The sequence below is a fragment of the Carcharodon carcharias genome, chromosome 35 (assembly GCF_017639515.1).
Source record: "Carcharodon carcharias isolate sCarCar2 chromosome 35, sCarCar2.pri, whole genome shotgun sequence".
NCBI classification, from domain to species: domain Eukaryota; kingdom Metazoa; phylum Chordata; class Chondrichthyes; order Lamniformes; family Lamnidae; genus Carcharodon; species Carcharodon carcharias.
In genome coordinates this window covers 4,996,152-5,013,024 of record NC_054501.1, presented here as the reverse complement: position 1 = coordinate 5,013,024, position 16,873 = coordinate 4,996,152, and the positions used below count along the sequence as shown (strand labels likewise).

At 52.3% G+C, this 16,873-nt stretch overlaps 1 protein-coding gene across 1 annotated transcript; it reads left to right on the top strand.

The window, feature by feature from the left end:
* The first annotated feature begins 250 nt into the window (after nt 1-250).
* Nucleotides 251-12,836, top strand: LOC121272765 (serine/threonine-protein kinase pim-3-like). The gene is made up of 7 exons (XM_041179545.1): nt 251-340; nt 7,668-7,761; nt 8,742-8,866; nt 9,429-9,479; nt 10,339-10,705; nt 11,562-11,738; nt 12,664-12,836. The coding sequence occupies exons 1-7, from the start codon at nt 251-253 to the stop codon at nt 12,834-12,836; spliced, it is 1,077 nt and encodes a 358-aa protein (XP_041035479.1).
* Nucleotides 12,837-16,873: the final 4,037 nt, after the last annotated feature.

The window sequence follows — 16,873 nt, the reverse complement described above, 5'->3', positions numbered from 1 at the left end:
TAGCAGGCCATTCGGCCCATCGAGCTGATGCCAGAGAAATTACCTGCGTATTTATGATGTTTTGTGTGTACTCAATAAAATTAAACATTGTTTCAGTCAGTGGTATATTGTGTGTGTGTGTGTGTACACGTCTCTGCAAACAGGAACAGGAGGAGGCCATTCAGCCCCTCTCTCATACTGTTACACAGGAAGAAGAGGAGGCTCATTCAGGCCCTTGAGCCTCGAAGGGCTGAATGGCCTCCTCCTGTAGATGGCCCAATCTGAAATTGTGGCAAACGCTGCCACCTTCTGGTCAACAAGACCTCGACGACCTGACAGAGGCTCAACAGCAGTCAGGCAGGTTCAGTTTCATAAACTCATGTTGGGGGGTGAGCAGGTTGAATGGGGGTGGAGGAGCTGGGCGCGGATCCTTTGAAGGTGGAGGCATTCGTACAATCACAGAATGAAGCATCTCAAGAGGAGGCCAATCAGCCCATTATACACGTGCTGGCTCTTTGAAAGAGCTGTCCAGTTAGCCCCACACTCTTCACCCACCGACCCCACCGGCACTTCCACTCCCCCATAACCATCCATGTTTTTGCCCTTCCAGTATTTATCCAATTCCCCCCTTATCGAAGAGAGCGAGAGAGAGAGAGAGAGAGAGAGAGACAAGGGAATACAGACCGTAGCGAAAGAAAGATGTGCCTTTATATAGCGCCTTTCCCGACCAGCAGACACCTCCATCAGCCTCGCAGCAAGTGAAGCACCTTTGCAGGTGGGGTCACTCTTACAGGGAAAGAGATCGCTATTTTGCGCAGAGAAAGATCCCACGAGCAGCTGATGTCACCTGATGACCCAGGTCATCTGTTCCTTTTCGTGGTGTTGGCTGATGGATACGTTTCAGGCCCAGGACACCGGGGAGAACTCTTTCCCCCAACCCCCACCCACCCCCACCAGCCCGCTTTCCTTCCAATAGGGGCCAGGGGATCTTTTATGTCCACCTGAAGGATGGAGAGAGAGAGAGAGAGAGAGAGAGAGGGATGTGATGAGTGAGTTGAGGCAAAGGTTGGTGTTGGGTTGAGAGAGGACAATGGAAAGGCAAGTGATGTGTCATCGAGTCATAGAGGTCTACAGCACAGAAAAAGGCCCTTCGGCCCATCCAGTCTGTGTCAGTCAAACAAGTACCGAAGTATTCTAATCCCATTTTCCAGCACTAGGCCCATACCCTTGTATGTCATGGCATCGCAAATACTTATAGAGTGGGGTGTATAATGGAGGCCAGAGGAAAGGGAAAGTGAGAGAGATAGAGACAGAGAGTGAGACAGACAGACTTATTGAGAATGAGAGAAAAAGAGAAAGGGACAATGAGGCAAACAGAAAGAGAGAGAGAGAGATAGAGAGAGACAGTGAGAGACAGAGAGAGAGAGCCCTTCAGGATTGCAGCGCAGAATCACCAGAACGACCTGTGTCTGAGAGGGTTAAATTCCGATGATGGGTCCCACAGGCCGAGCTTGTACTCCCTTGAGCATTGAAGATTAAGGGGTGTTCTGATCGAGGGGTTTAAGATGATGGGTTTGGAGGGGGTGGGAGAGCCCAGAATGAGGGGCAGAACATTAAAGTTGGAACCAGGCGGTCAGGGGTGATGTCAGGAAGCACTTGACATAAAGTGGAGTGGAAATGGGGAACTCCCAACCCCCGATAAGCCTGTCGAGGCTGAGATGGGGGGGATGCAATTGTAAATTTCCAACCTGAGATTGGGAGATTTTTCTGGGTGATTGGGGATTGAGGATTACAGAACCGAGGGCAGCAGATGGAGTTAAGATGCAGATCAGCTGTGATCTGGTTGAATCGAGGAAGGCTGGAGGGGCAGAATGGCCTCCTCATGTTCCCGTCTAACAGGCTTGAGAGGGGCTCAATGGCTTCCCAGACTACAAAGGTTCTCCCTCAGAACTGACCATCCGACAGTGATTTCCATGAGCAGCCACAATCTCTCTCCATTCTCCCCTTAAGGCCACATGCGTGCTTTACAGACCTGGCACTTTTCTGGGGGTGTGTTGGGTGGGGCATTGAGAAATTCCTCACTCACTCCCACCCCCACGTCGCCCCCCAACATCCTCATGCACACTGATAAGGGAAGAAGCGTAGCTTTAAGTCAAAAGCAACGCACTGTCGTTCGATCGCATTGTGCTGCACGCTGTGGGCAAATAGCTGAGGGGTAGTTGCTGAGGTTGGGGGTTGGGCATGGCCCCGGAGAGGCATTGACCATGCCAGTGCCTTTCGGAGAGTGCCAGGGGAGGCCCGAGGTTCGGTGAGGTTCTGGGGAAATTCTGGAAGCAGCTGGGCCCACCCTGGTCTGTAAATACTCGTGTATTGAGCCCAGGCTGTAGAGGGTGCCGCTGATATCATGTTCGTGGTTCAACGTGAAACATTCTTGTGAATCGCGGCACGAGATTGTCTTTAAATCGCGGTGTCGGTTAGCGAACTGACAGTCGTTACAGCATAGCAGGCTATTCGGCCCATCGAGCTGATGCCAGAGAAACTACTTGCATATTTAAGTTGTTTTTTGTGTACTCAATAAAATTAAACATTGGTTCAGTCAGTGGTATATTGTGTGTGTGTGTGTGTACACGTCTCTGCAAACAGGAACAGGAGTAGGCCATTCAGCCCCTCTCTCGAGCCTGTTACACAGGAACAGTAGGAGGCCCATTCAGCGCCCTCTCTCGAGACTGTTACACAGGTACAGGAATAGGCTCATTCAGCCCCTCTCAAACCTGTTACACAGGAACAGGGGTTCCCCATTTAGTGCTTCTTGAGCCTGTTACACAGGAACAGGAGGACGCCATTCAGCCCCTCTCTCAAGCCTGTTACACAGGAACAGGAGGAGGCCATTCAGCCCCTCTCTCGAGACTGTTACACAAAAACAGGAAGAGGCCATTCACCCAATCTCGAGCCTGTTACACAGTAACAGGAGGAGGCCATTCTGTCCCCCTCTTGAGACTGCTGCACAGGAACAGGAGAAGGCCATTCAGCCCCTTGGGCCTGTTGCACAGTAACAGGAGGAGTATCATTCAGGACCTTGAGCATCGAAGGGCTGAATGGCCTCCTCCTGTGGATAGCCCAATATGAAATTGTGGCAAATGCTGCCACCTGCTGCTCCACAAAACCTCGACGACCTGACAGAGGCTCAACAGCAGTCAGGCAGGTTCGGTTTCAAAAGCTCATGTTGGGGGGTGGGCAGGTTGAACGGGGGTGGAGGAGGGGGTGTTGGAGCCTTTGAAGGTGGAGGCATTCGTACAATCATAGAATGACACAGCTCAAGAGGAGGCCATTCAGCCCATCATGCATGTGCTGGCTCTTTGAAAGAGCTGTCCAATTAGCCCCGTCCTCTTACCCACCCGACCCCACCGGCTCTTCCCCTCCCCCCATAACCCTGCACGTTTTCCACCTTCCAGTATTTATCCAATTTCCCCCTTATCGAAGAGAGAGAGAGAGAGAGAGAGAGACAAGGAAAGACTGACCGTAGTGAAAGAAAGACGTGTGTTTGTATAGCGCCTTTCACCACCAGCAGACACCTCCAAGTGCCTCGCAGCCAATGAAGCACCTTTGCAGGTGGAGTCAGTCTTGTAGGTGAAAGGGTCGCCATTTTGCACAGAGGAAGATCCCACGAGCAGCCGATGTCACACGATGACCCAAGTCATCTGTTCCTTTTCGTGGTGTTGGCTGAGGGATACGTTTCAGGCCCAGGACACCGGGGAGAACTCTTCCCCCCCACCGAACCCCGGGCCAGCCCGCTTTCCTTCCAATATGAGCTAGGGGATCTTTTATGTCCACCTGTGGGTGTGGACGCAGGCCTCAGGTTTAATGCCTCATCCTGAAGGATGGAGAGAGAGAGAGAGAGAGAGAGAGGGATGTGATGAGTGAGTTGAGGCAAAGGTTGGTGTTAGGTTGAGAGAGGGCGATGGAGAGGCAAGTGATCTGTCAGAGTCAAAGAAGTCTACAGCACAGAAAAAGGCCCTTCGACCCACCTAGTCTGTGTCAGTCAAACAAGTACCGAACTATTCTAATCCCATTTTCCAGCACTAGGCCCATAGCCTTGTATGTCATGGCATCGCAAATACTTATAGAGTGGGGTGTATAATGGAGGCCAGAGGAAAGGGAGAGAGAGAGAGATAGAGAGACAGCAACAAAGAGTGAGACAGAGTTAGACAAAGGGAGTGAGAGAGAGGGAAGGGGAGAGTGAGCCAGAGAAAGAGAGAAGAGAGAGCCAGAGAGAGAAAGAGCGAGACTGAGACAGACATAGAGAGACAGAAAGAGAGAGAGAGAGATAGAGAGAGGAACCGAGAAAGAGACAGAAAGAGACACAGGAAAAGAAAGACAAAGAGAAAGAGATGCAGAGATAGAGGGAGAGATAGAAGGACAGAGAGTCAGAGAGAGAGAGAGAGAGAGAGAGACAGAGAGAGAGCGCGAGAGAGAGTGAGTCAGAGTTGGAGAGAGCAACAGAATGAGAGATAGAGGGAAGGACAGAGAGATAGAGAGAGACAGAGAGAGAGAGAGAGAGAGAGATAGGGAGGGAGAGTGACAGGGTGAGAGAGAAAGGGACAGAGAGAGAGCGACAGATAGAGAGAAAGAGAGATAGATAGAAAAAGAGAGTTAGGCAGAAAGAGATAGACAGAGAGAGACAGAGATAGAGAGAGAGAGACAGTTACAGAGAGAGAGAGATAGGCAAAGGCAGACAGAGATACAGGGAGAGAGAGAGACAGAGAGAGAGAGAGAGAGAGAGATAGAGACACAGAGAGTGAGACAGAGTTAGAGAGAGATAGAGTTAGAGAGAGACAGAGAAAGAGAGACACAGAGAGGGAGAGACACAGAGAAAGAGAGACACAGAGAAAGAGGGGTAGAGAGAGAGAGAGAGAGAGAGCACTTCAGGATTGCAGCGCAGAATCACTAGAACAACCTGGGTCTGAGAGGGTTAAATTCCAATGACGGGTCCCACAGGCCGAGCTTGTATTCCCTCGAGTATCGAAGATTAAGGTATGTTCTGATCGAGGGGTTTAAGATGATGGGTTTGGATGGGGCGGGAGAGCCCAGAATGAGGGGGCAGAACATCAAAGTTGGAACCAGGTGGCCAGGGGAGATGTCAGGAAGCAATTGACACAAAGTGAGTGGAAATGGAGAACTCCCTCCCCCGATAAGCCTGTCAAGACTGAGATGGGGGGGAGGGCAATTGTAAATTTCCAACCTGAGATTGGGAGATTTTTCTGGGTAAGGGGGGGATTGAGGATTACAGAACCGAGGGCAGCAGATGGAGTTAAGATATAGATCAGCCGTGATCTGGTTGAATCGAGGCAGACTTGAGGGGCAGAATGGCCTCCTCCTGTCTAACAGGCTTGAGAGGGACTGAATGGCCTCCCGCAGTCCAAAGGTCCTCCCTCAGCGCTGACCCTCTGACAGTGCGGCACTCCTTCAGTACTCACCAGGTGTGTCAGCCTTGAATTTGGTGCTCATATATCTGGAGTCTGGCTTGTACCTGTGGGAAGTGTTGGCTTAGTGTTACTGTCAGTGGATCAGCGACCCAGGGTAATTCTCTGGGGACTTGTTTTCAAATCCCACTATAGCAGTTGGTGATATCCTGAATTCAATAAAAATCTGTAGTTAAAATTCGGTTGATGACCATGAGTCTGGGTCACTAATGCCCTTTAGGGAAGGAAATCTACCCTCCTTACCTGGATTGATCCATATGTGACTCCAGGCCCACAGCAACGTGGTTGACTCTTAAACTCCCTCCGAACAAGGGAAATTGGGGATGGGCAATAAATGCTGGCCTAGTCAGTGATGTCCACATCCCATGAATGAACAAAACAAACCTGTGATTCCAAAGTGTGTGTTCTAGAGTGCAAGAAAATAAGTGTGTACTTACTTTCTGGACATATGAATCACAAAGTTAGTATGCAGATGAAGTGTGTGATTAGGGAGGCAAATGGAAAGTTGCCCTTTATTGCGAGGCGGGGGGGGGGGGGGGATGGAGTATAAAAGTGGGGAAGTCTTGCTACAACTGGACAGGGCGTTGGTGAGGCCGCTCCTGGGGCTCTGTGGACAGTTCTGGTCTCCTTACTTAAGGAGGGACAGACTCGCATCGGAAGCCGTTCAGAGAAGGTTCACTCGGCTGATTCCTGGGACGAAGGGGGTTTGTCTGATGGGGAAAGTTTGAGCAGGTTGGGCCTCTACCCATTGGAGTTTAGAAGAATGAGAGGTGATCTTATTGAAACATATCAGATTCTGAGGGGAGGGGGTTTGACAGGGTGGATGCTGAGGGGATGTTTCCCCCCTCAAGGGGGAGAATCTAGAACGAGGGGAGGGGGGGCACAGTTTCAGAATGAGGGGTCTCCCATTGAAGACGGAGATGAGGAGGAATTTCTTGTCTCAGAGGGTGGTCAGTCTGTGGAATTCTCTCCCCCCCCCTCCCCACCGAGAGAAGTGGGGGCCGGGTCACTGAATATATTCAAGGCCGATAAAAGGTAAAAAAAAACTGCAGATGCTGGAAATCTAAAACATAAATAAAAATACTTGGAAAAACAGGTAGAGCTGGATCGAGGGCCAGTGATAGGTGGGGGAAGCCAAAAGATGTCACAGACAAAAGGATAAAGAGGTGTTGATGGTGGTGAAATTTGGTAAGAAATGTGCTAATGGCGACATTAAGGGTAGAAAGCAGAACAAGCAAGGTACAGATAGCCCTAGTGGGGGTGGGGTGGGGGGAAGTGATTGAAACAGACTAAAATCTAGAGATAAAACAATGAGATAAAACTAAAAAACTGGATGCTGGAAATCCAAAACAAAAACAAACAGAAATACCTGGAAAAACTCAGCCTGGCAGCATCGGCGGGAGGAGCAGAGTTCTGTTGGAGGGTCATGAGGACTCGAAACGTCAACTGTGCCCTTCTCCGCCGATGTTGCCAGACCTGCTGAGTTTTTCCAGGTATCTCTGTTTGAGATAAAACAATGGATTGAACAGCACCTTATCTACCGACAAGGTACTTTACAGCCTTCCAGGCTGAATAGAGTTCAACAACTTTATATCACAAACTCTCTCCTCCATCCCCAACCCCTCTTTTCCAATAATTTATAAACATTTTTCTATCCCCACTTATTCCCATTATTTTTAAATGTGTTTCCATCCATTGGTTTATCTGTCCCTTCTACGTGCTTTCTACCCTTAATGTCCCCATTAGCACATTTCTTCGCCAATTTCACCACCATCAACACCTCTTTCTCCTTTTGTCTGTGACATCTTTTGGCTCCCCCCACCTATCACTGACCCTCGATGCAGCTCTAATTGTCCCCTCCCTCCTGCCCCTTAAACCAGTTTATATTTCACCTTTCTTCTGTTTTCCCTTAGTTCTGGTCAAGAGTCACAGGGACTCGAAAGGTGAACTGTGCCCCTCCCCGCAGATGCTGCCAGACCTGCTGAGTTTTTCCAGGTATTTTTTGGGGTTTTGGTTGTGGATTTCCAGCCTTCGCTGGAACACTGATACATTCGAGGTGAAATTGACACACCGCCTTGTAACCAACAGCAACCAGGGAAAGGGGCAAAAGATTCAACTTCTGCTCTGCCTGTGAACCCGTTGAAGGACAAAATTCTTCCTTTAAAAAACATTTTGCAAACGATTACGAGACTATCTTTCTCTGCCCAGAGGAATCTTAAGAGCAGCGTCCCCCGCAGAGCCATGCTGTATACCAAGTCAGGGACTGTGTGCAGTCAGGCACCGGCCGAGGAATCGCACCCAGGTATGAAGTTTTTTTTAACAACGTGAGTTCCCCGAGTGTCCGCGCAGGGCCTTTACCCCACCTCCCACCCCCCCCCCACCCCGCTCCCCAGAAGTTGGTGTTTGGGGAGAAGGGGAGTGAGCAGGAATTCTCGAGAGCCAGTGGGATGCAGAGACAGAAGCAGAGAGAGAGAGAGAGAGACAGGCAGAGATGGACTGGGGCGGAGGGGGCAGAGACGGATGCAGAGGGAGATGGAGGTTCGGTTCGGTGGGTCTTTGGTACTAACATATTCATTTCAACACAAGAGCAAGTTTCAGTGGGAACCAATTCGTCTAACGGAACAGACAAGGAGATGGAAGAGGAATCCAACATACTGGCATCCCCCTTGAAGAGGGAGCCCCGACGACCTCCCCAACCCAAAAATTCCCTTTAAAAGGGTGCACACAATGCGCCGGTGAACGGATTGGAGGCGGCCGATTGCAGAGTAAGTCGGAGAGGGAAAGGGAGAGAAAGAATGAAAGAGAGAGAGAGAGACAGTGACAGAGACAGAGAGAAAGAGACACAGAGAGAGAGAGACACGGAGAGAGCTAGAGAAACAGAACGAGAGAGAGTGAGACAGCAGTGAGACACAGAGAGACACAGACACAAAAAAAATGTTAGAGAGACAGAGAGAGAAAGAAAGAGAGACACAGAGAAACTGAACGAGAGAGAGCGAGACAGCAGTGAGACACAGAAAGAGAGACACAGACACACAAAAAGATGTTAGAGAGAGACGGAGAGAGAAGGGGTGACAGAAACACATGTGAGTGAGCGAGAGAGGCAATGGGCAAACTCATTAATTCTCGCTTGAGTTTAGTGGGCTGGGAAGGGTCGGGAGTATTTGTCACTAAGAACCATTTCAGTCTGATGTGTTGTTTGATTGTCTGTCATAATTTTGTTAAACTAAGGTTGGGATCATTGGATGGAGTGTAATTCTCTCTCTCTCTCTCTCTCTGCCTCAGCTCCTGCAGTGAAGAAGATGAAGAAGAGAGAAAGCTTCAAGGATCTGTACAGTGTGGGCAATAAACTGGGCAGCGGCGGCTTCGGAACTGTTTACTCGGCTGTGAGGATCTCCGATGGAGCTCCGGTGAGAGAGGAGGGGAAAGGGAGGGCATTAATGAAATAAGCACATCGATATATAGACACACACACACTCAGACACAAACACACACACACACACCCAGACACACACAGAGACACACTCAGACACACACACACTCAGACACACACACACTCAGAGACACACACAAACACACACTCAGACACACAAACACACGCGCACACACTCAGACACACACAGGCAAGACCATTCACACAGGCACACACACAGACACTCACACACACAGAGACACACTGCTATCTAGAAGCTTCCGTTTTTAGTGCAATAAATTATAAAACGCGAGCACAACATTACAACATTCCGGGGGTCGCGGGGGGAGTGAAGATACAAAATAATTCCCAGGAATCAATATTTACACCTGCAGGTGTTGCTGATGTTTCTATAGTGGGCGGGGGAGGGGCTGGGGGGGTGGGTGCGGAGACAAGATGTGTGTTAACTCAGTATGAAACTTTACTTAAAATATATCATTATCGCTGTAGTGTTTAAAGTCAGCTGGTTTGAATGAATTGGGATCCTGTTTCTGACACAGGTGGCGGTTAAACACGTGTCCAGGAAGAAAGTGGCGGATTGGGGTCGTCTGGTGAGTTTAAAATTAATTAAATAAGACTTGTGAACCTGTCTCTGTCTGAGTGTGCGTCTGAGTGTGCAAGTGTGTGTGTTCAAGTGTGAGAATGTGTGCAAGTGTCTGAGTATGAGAATATGCGAGAGTGTGCGAGTGAGAATGTGTGTGAGAATATGAGTGTGAGTGCGAATAACTCTGAATGTGTGTGTGCAAGTGTGTCTGAGGGTGTGCAAGTAACTGAATGTGCGAGTGTGTACAAGTATCTCTGAATGTGAGTGTGTGCGAGTGTTTGCAAATTTGTGTCTGAGCGTGAGAGAGTGTGTATATTGGAGGGCGGGTGTGAGTGTGTTTGTGCAGAGGAGCTGGTTCTTGTTTGCAATTCAGTGAAAAATGACGAAGGCTTTCTTTTCAATTTTCGTTCTGTGATATATTTATTACAACCCTAGATCTCAGGGCCTTTGAGATAATGTTTACTTTGCTGTCCCTCCGTGACATCAGTTTAGAGGGAAAAACCCAGGAAACTGACACATGGCAACAGAAAATTGTTATAGGTGAACTCGCCACCAGGGGTCGCCCCACAAGGGAGTTTTTTTTAGATAGAACTTCATTCTCAACTTGTGTTCCCCCAAACCAGCCTCTTCCCACCCCTTACCCTCCCCCAACTCCATCTCCCCCAAACCAGCCTCTTCCCACCCCCTACCCTCCCCCAACTCCATCTCCCCCAAACCAGCCTCTTCCCAAACCCTACCCACCCCCAACTCCATCTCCCCCAAACCAGCCACCTCCCAGCCCCAACTCCTTGTCACCCACTCTTTGTGAACTTGTTGCCTGCTGTCCATGTTCTGAATTCTGCCATCCTTGTGCCCTCTGTTTGCAGAATCACCGCCCCGTGCCCCTGGAGATCATCCTGATGAGGAAGGTGTCTTTGCCGGAGCACCGAGGTGTGATTCGCCTGCTGGACTGGTTCTCCAGGCCGGACGACTTCCTGCTGGTGATGGAGCGCCCGCCCAGTGCCAAGGACCTCTTCGACCTCATCACCGAGCAGGGCCCGCTGTGCGAGGAGCGCTCCTGCTCCTTCTTCCGCCAGGCGGTGGAGGCACTGCGGCACTGCCATGCCTGTGGGGTCGCGCACCGGGACATCAAGGACGAGAACCTCCTGGTCGACCTGCGCACCGGCGAGCTCAAGCTCATCGACTTCGGCTCGGCAGCCCTGCTGCGCGACACCGCCTACACCGATTTCAGTGGTGAGTGCCCTATCTCAGCCCAGCTACTCCCTGAGGGCATCCTGGAAGCAGCTGGGGTCACAGCGGCTCCCCCTTTCTCTTTCTGCCACCAGGGCTCCCAGATTGTTGCGCGGGTGCCAATTCCCTCCCACAGTGTAGCTCAGAACTGACCCTCCGACAGTGTGACTCTCTCGCAGCACTGACACTCCGACAGTGCGGAGCTCCCTCGGTACTGACCATCCGGCAGTGCGACTCTCACTCGGCACTGACCATCCGGCAGTGCGACTCTCACTCGGCACTGACCATCCGACAGTGCGGCGCTCCCTCGGCACTGACCCTCCGACAGTGCGGAGCTCCCTCGGCACTGACCCTCCGACAGTGCGGAGCTCCCTCGGCACTGACCCTCCGACAGTGCGGAGCTCCCTCGGCACTGACCCTCCGACAGTGCGGAGCTCCCTCGGCACTGACCCTCCGACAGTGCGGAGCTCCCTCGGCACTGACCCTCCGACAGTGCGGAGCTCCCTCGGCACTGACCCTCCGACAGTGCGGAGCTCCCTCGGCACTGACCCTCCGACAGTTCGGAGCTCCCTCGGCACTGATCCTCCGACAGTGCAGCGCTCCCTCGGCACTGAGCCTCCGACAGTGCGGCACTCCCTCGTCACTGACCATCCGACAGTGCAGTGCTCCCTCAGTACTAGCACTGGGCTGGGGCTATAAGGCAAGGGGTGAGTATCAGGCGTGGGTATTTTGGGGGCATGGGGGAATTAAAACCCCAAAGCAATGCTGGGTGGGGTAAATATTGTCACTGTGAATGTTGTCTGGTTTTAATCTTGTCCCTCTCTCTCTATTTCCATCTCTTTCTGATGTAAATGTTCAGGCACCAGAGTGTACAGCCCGCCAGAGTACATCAGTGAAGGGCGCTACCATGCCCTCTCCGCTACTGTCTGGTCCCTTGGGGTCTTGCTCTACGACATGGTCTGTGGTGATATCCCCTTCGAGCGAGACGTGGAAATCCTGGCTGGCGAGATCCAGCTGCCCTGCAGCATCTCCAAGGGTAAGTGGCAGACGGGGTGGAGAGAGGGGATTTTTTTTTTTTTAAAAATCCTTCATTGTCTCCTTTCCTATGATCTCAAGAAACAGTGGCAGGAGGCCATTCGGCCCCCCAATCATGCTATCCCATTCAATACGATCGCGTCTGATCCGATTGTTCGTCAACTCTACTTCCCTGTCCGTCCCCCTCATAACCCTCAACTCCCCTCGTCCATCAGAAATCTGTCTCACGCGGCCTTGAATATATTCAGTGACCCGGCCCCCACTGCTCTCAGGGGGAGGGTGGGGGAGAGAATTCCACAGACTGACCACCCTCTGAGAGAAGAAATTCCTCATCTCCGTCTTCAATGGGAGACCCTTCATTCTGAAACTGTGCCCCCCCCTCCCCTCGTTCTAGATTCCCCCCCTTGAGGGGGGGAAACATCCCCTCAGCATCCACCCTGTCAAACCCCTCCCCTCAGAATCTGACATGTTTCAATAAGATCACCTCTCATTCTTCTAAACTCCAATGGGGAGAGGCCCCAACCTGCTCAACCTTTCCTCATAAGACAAACCCCCTTCGTCTCAGGAATCAGCTGAGTGTACCTTCTCTGAATGGCTTCCAATGCGAGTCTGTCCCTCCTTAATGAAGGAGACCAGTACTGTCCTACTGCCATAGGAGCGGCCTCAACAATGCCCTGTCCAGTTGTAGCAAGACTTCCCCATTTTTATACTCCATCCCCCCCTCGCAATAAAGGCCAACTTTCCATTTGGCTTCCTAATCACTCGCTGCATGCATCTGTGTACCAACTTTTTGAGATTCATGTACCAGGACACCCAGATCCTTCCGCACTGCAGCCTTCTGCAGTCTCTCTCTCTCTCTCTTTCTCACATTCATTTCTTCCCTGCAATGCAATTTTTAACTTACTATCTTGTGCTTCCCCCTGCAGAGTGCGAGGAGCTGATACGATGGTGCCTCTCCATGCAACCCTCCGAACGGCCCACGCTCGACCAGATACTGTGCCACCCGTGGGTGCAGCGGGACTTAAACAGACCGAAAGCTGAGGGCCTCTGGAGCCCGGGGGGAGACTCCGAGTGTAGCACCAGCCAGGAGAGACTGTAGGAAGCAGACAGACCGGACATGAACACACTCTGCTGCTCGTCACCGTGTGGAAGGAGGAGGAACTTTCAGGACTGATGGGGACCTTGTCTGATCACTCTGTCAGTAGTGGCTGGCTGGTCAGTGAACATTGGCCGGAGAAAACTCGAACTGCACAACCCCTTGTTTGCCTCCCTTGATTAACCTGAAAGACAGTGCGGCTCAGTACTGACCCTCCGACGGTGCGGCACGCCCTCAGCGCTGGCCCTCCGACGGTGTGGCACGCCCTCAGCGCTGGCCCTCCGACGGTGCGGCACGCCCTCAGCGCTGGCCCTCCGACGGTGCGGCACGCCCTCAGCGCTGGCCCTCCGACGGTGCGGCACGCCCTCAGCGCTGGCCCTCCGACGGCGCGGCACTCCCACCGCCCGGCACTCCCTCAGCACTGGCACTTCCACCGCCCGGCACTCCCACCGCCCGGCCCTCCGACAGCGCGGCACTCCCTCAGCGCTGGCCCTCCGACAGCGCGGCACTCCCTCAGCGCTGGCCCTCCGACAGCGCGGCACTCCGACAGCGCGGCACTCCCTCAGCGCTGGTCCTCCGACAGCGCGGCACTCCCTCAGCGCTGGCCCTCCGACAGCGCGGCACTCCCTCAGCGCTGGCCCTCCGACAGCGCGGCACTCCCTCAGCGCTGGCCCTCCGACAGTGCGGCACTCCCTCAGCGCTGGCCCTCCGACAGCGCGGCACTCCCTCAGCGCTGGCCCTCCAACAGTGATTTCCATGAGTAGCCTCAATCTCTCTCCATTCTCCCCTTAAGGCCACTTGTGAGCTTTACAGACCTGGCACTTTTCTGGAGAGGGTGTTGGGTGGGGCATTGAGAGATTCCTCCATCACTCCCACCCACACACCCCCCACACATCCTCATGCACACTGATAAGGGAAGAAGCATGGATTTCAGGGGAAAGCAGCACACTGTCGTTCGATCGATTTGTGACGCACGCTGTGGGCGAATAGTTCAGGGGGAGTTGGTGGGGTTGGGGATGGCGGATGGCAATGGAGAGGCGTTGACCATGCCAGTGCCTTTGGGAGAGCGCCAGGGGAGGCCCGAGGTTGGGTGAGGTTCTAGGGAAATTCTGGAAGCAGCTGGGCCCACCCTGGTCTGTAAATACTCGTGTATTGTGCCCAGGCCATAGAGGGTGCCACTGATATCATGTTCGTGGTTCAATGTGAAACTCTCTTGTGAATAGCGGCACGAGACTGTCTTTAAATCGCGGTGTCGGTTAGCGAACCGACAGTCATTACAGCATAGCAGGCCATTTGGCCCATCGAGCTGATGCCAGAGAAACTACCTGCGTATTTATGATGTTTTGTGTGTACTCAATAAAATTAAACATTGGTTCAGTCGTGTGTGTACACGAATCTGCAAACAGGAACAGGAGGAGGCCATTCAGCCCCTCGAGCCTGTTGCACAGGAATAGGAGGAGGCTCATTCAGGCCCTTGAGCATCGAAGGGCTGAATGGCCCCCTCCTGTTGATGGCCCAATATGAAATTGTGGCAAACGCTGCCACCTGCTGGTCAACAAAACCTCGACGACCTGACAGAAGCACAACAGCAGTCAGGAAGGTTCGGTTTCAAGAGCTCATGTTGGGGGGTGGGCAGGTTGAACGGGGGTGGGGGAGTGGGGGGCAGCGCCTTTGAAGGCGGAGGCGTTTGGACAATCACAGAATGACACAGCTCAAGGGGACGCCATTCAGCCCATCATGCATGTGCTGGCTCTTTGAAAGAGCTGTCCAATTACCCCACACTCTTCCCCCTGACCCTACCGGCTCTTCCCGCCCTCAATAAATCTGCACGGTTTTCCCCTTCCAGTATTTATCCAATTCCCCCCTTATGGAAGAGAGAGAGAGAGACAAGGAAAGACTGACCGTAGCGAAAGAAAGACGTGTGTTTAAATAGCACCTTTCACCACCAGCAGACACCTCCAATTGCCTCACAGCATATGAAGCACCTTTGCAGGTGGGGTCACTCTTATAGGGGAAAGGGAGCACCATTTTGCGCAGAGGAAGATCCCATGAGCAGCTGATATCACGCGATGACCCAGGTCATCAGTTCCTTTTCGTGGTGTTGGCTGAGGGATAAGTTTCGGGCCCAGGACGCCGGGGAGAACTCTTCTCCCCAACCCCCACCCCATCCCCCGCCAGCCCGCTTTCCTTCCAATAGGGGCCAGGGGATCTTTTATGTCCACCTGAGGGGGTGGACACAGGCCTCAGGTTTAATGTCTCATCCTGAAGGATGGGGAGAGAGAGAGAGAGAGAGCGATGTGATGAGAGAGTTGAGGCAAAGGTTGGTGTTGGGTTGAGAGAGGGCGATGGAGAGGCAAGTGATGTATCATAGAGTCATAGAGCTCTACAGCACAGAAAAAGGCCCTTCAGCCCATCCAGCCTGTGTCAGTCAAACAAGTACCGAACTATTCTAATCCCATTTTCCAGCACTAGGCCCATAGCCTTGTATGCCAAGACATTGCAAATAATTATAGAGTGGGGTGTGTAATGGAGGCCAGAGGAAAGGGAAAGAGAGATAGAGAGACAGAGAGTGAGAAAGGCAGAGTGAGAGAAAGAGCGAGAGAGAGGGAAAGGGAGAGTGAGGCAAACAGAGAAAGAGAGTGAGAGAAAGAGAGAGAGTGAGACAAAGAGACAGAAAGTGAGAGATAGAGAGAGGGACCGAGAAAGACAGAGAAAAAGAAACACAGGAAAAGAGACAAAAAGAGAGACACAGAGATAGGGAGAGAGAAGGACAGAGAGACACAGAGAGAGGGAGAGACAGAGAGAGAGAGAGACAGTCAGAGAGTCAGAGAGATCAACAGAAAGAGATAGAGGGAGAGGCAGAGAGAGATAGATAGAGAGAGAGAAAAAGAGGGACAGAGACACAGAGAGAGAGAGAGAGATAGTGAGAGAGAGATAGAGAGAGAGAGATAGATAGTGAAAGATAGAGAAATAGACAGAGAGACAGAGAAAGACAGAGAGAGTCAGAGAGAGAGAGCCCTTCAGGATTGAGCGCAGAATCACCAGAACGACCTGGGTCTGAGAGGGTTAAATTCTGATGACGGGTCCCACAGGCCGAGCTTGTATTCCCTCGAGTATCGAAGAGTAAGGGGTGTTCTGATCGAGGGGTTTAAGATGATGGGTTTGGAGGGGGCGGGAGAGCCCAGAATGAGGGGGCAGAACATCAAAGTTGGAGCCAGGCGGTCAGGGGTGATGTCGGGAAGCACTTGACACAAAGTGGAGTGGAAATGGGGAACTCCCTCACCCCGCTAAGCCTGTCGAGGCTGAGATGGGGGGGAAGGCAATTGTAAGTTTCCAACCTGAGAATGGTAGATTTTTCTGGGTAAGGGAGGGATTGAGGATTACAGAACCGAGGGCAGCAGATGGAGTTAAGATGCAGATCAGCTGTGATCTGGTTGAATCCAGGAAGACTCGAGGGGCAGAAAGGCCTCCTCCTGTTCCTGTCTAACAGGCTTGAGAGGGGCTGAATGGCCTCCCAGACTACAAAGGTTCTCCCTCAGAACAGACCATCCAACAGTGCTGCACTCCCTCAGCACTGACCCTCCTACAGTGCTGCACTCCCTCGCCACTGACCCTCCGACAGTGCTGCACTCCCTCAGCATTGGCCCTCCGACAGCGCGGTGCTCCCTCAGTACTGACCCTCCAACAGTGATTTCCATGAGCAGCCGCAATCTCTCTTCATTCTCCCCTTAAGGCCACTTGCGAGCTTTACAGACCTGGCACTTTTCTGAAGGGGGTGTGGAGTGGGGCATTGAGAGATTCCTCCCTCACTCCCACCCCCACCACTGCTCCTCCGTCCCCAACACATCCTCATGCACATTGATAAGGGGAGAAGCGTGGATTTAAGGCAAAAGCAACGCACAATCGTTCGATCGCATTGTGACGCATGCTGTGGGCAAATAGCTGAGGGGGAGTTGGTGGGGTTGGGTGTGGGGGATTGTGTGAGAGAGGTGTTCGCCATGCCAGTGCTTTCGGGAGAGTGCCAGGGGAGGCCTGGGGTT

What these genes read in the sequence shown, in the direction of transcription:
- LOC121272765 (XM_041179545.1), top strand. Translation starts at nt 251, where the DNA reads ATGGCCCAATCTGAAATTGTGGCAAACGCTGCCACCTTCTGGTCAACA. An exon ending in GCTCAACAGCAGTCAGGCAG is followed by an intron (nt 341 to 7,667) that starts GTTCAGTTTCAT and finishes TTCTCTGCCCAG; the next exon opens with AGGAATCTTAAGAGCAGCGT. An exon ending in GCCCTGCAGCATCTCCAAGG is followed by an intron (nt 11,739 to 12,663) that starts GTAAGTGGCAGA and finishes TTCCCCCTGCAG; the next exon opens with AGTGCGAGGAGCTGATACGA.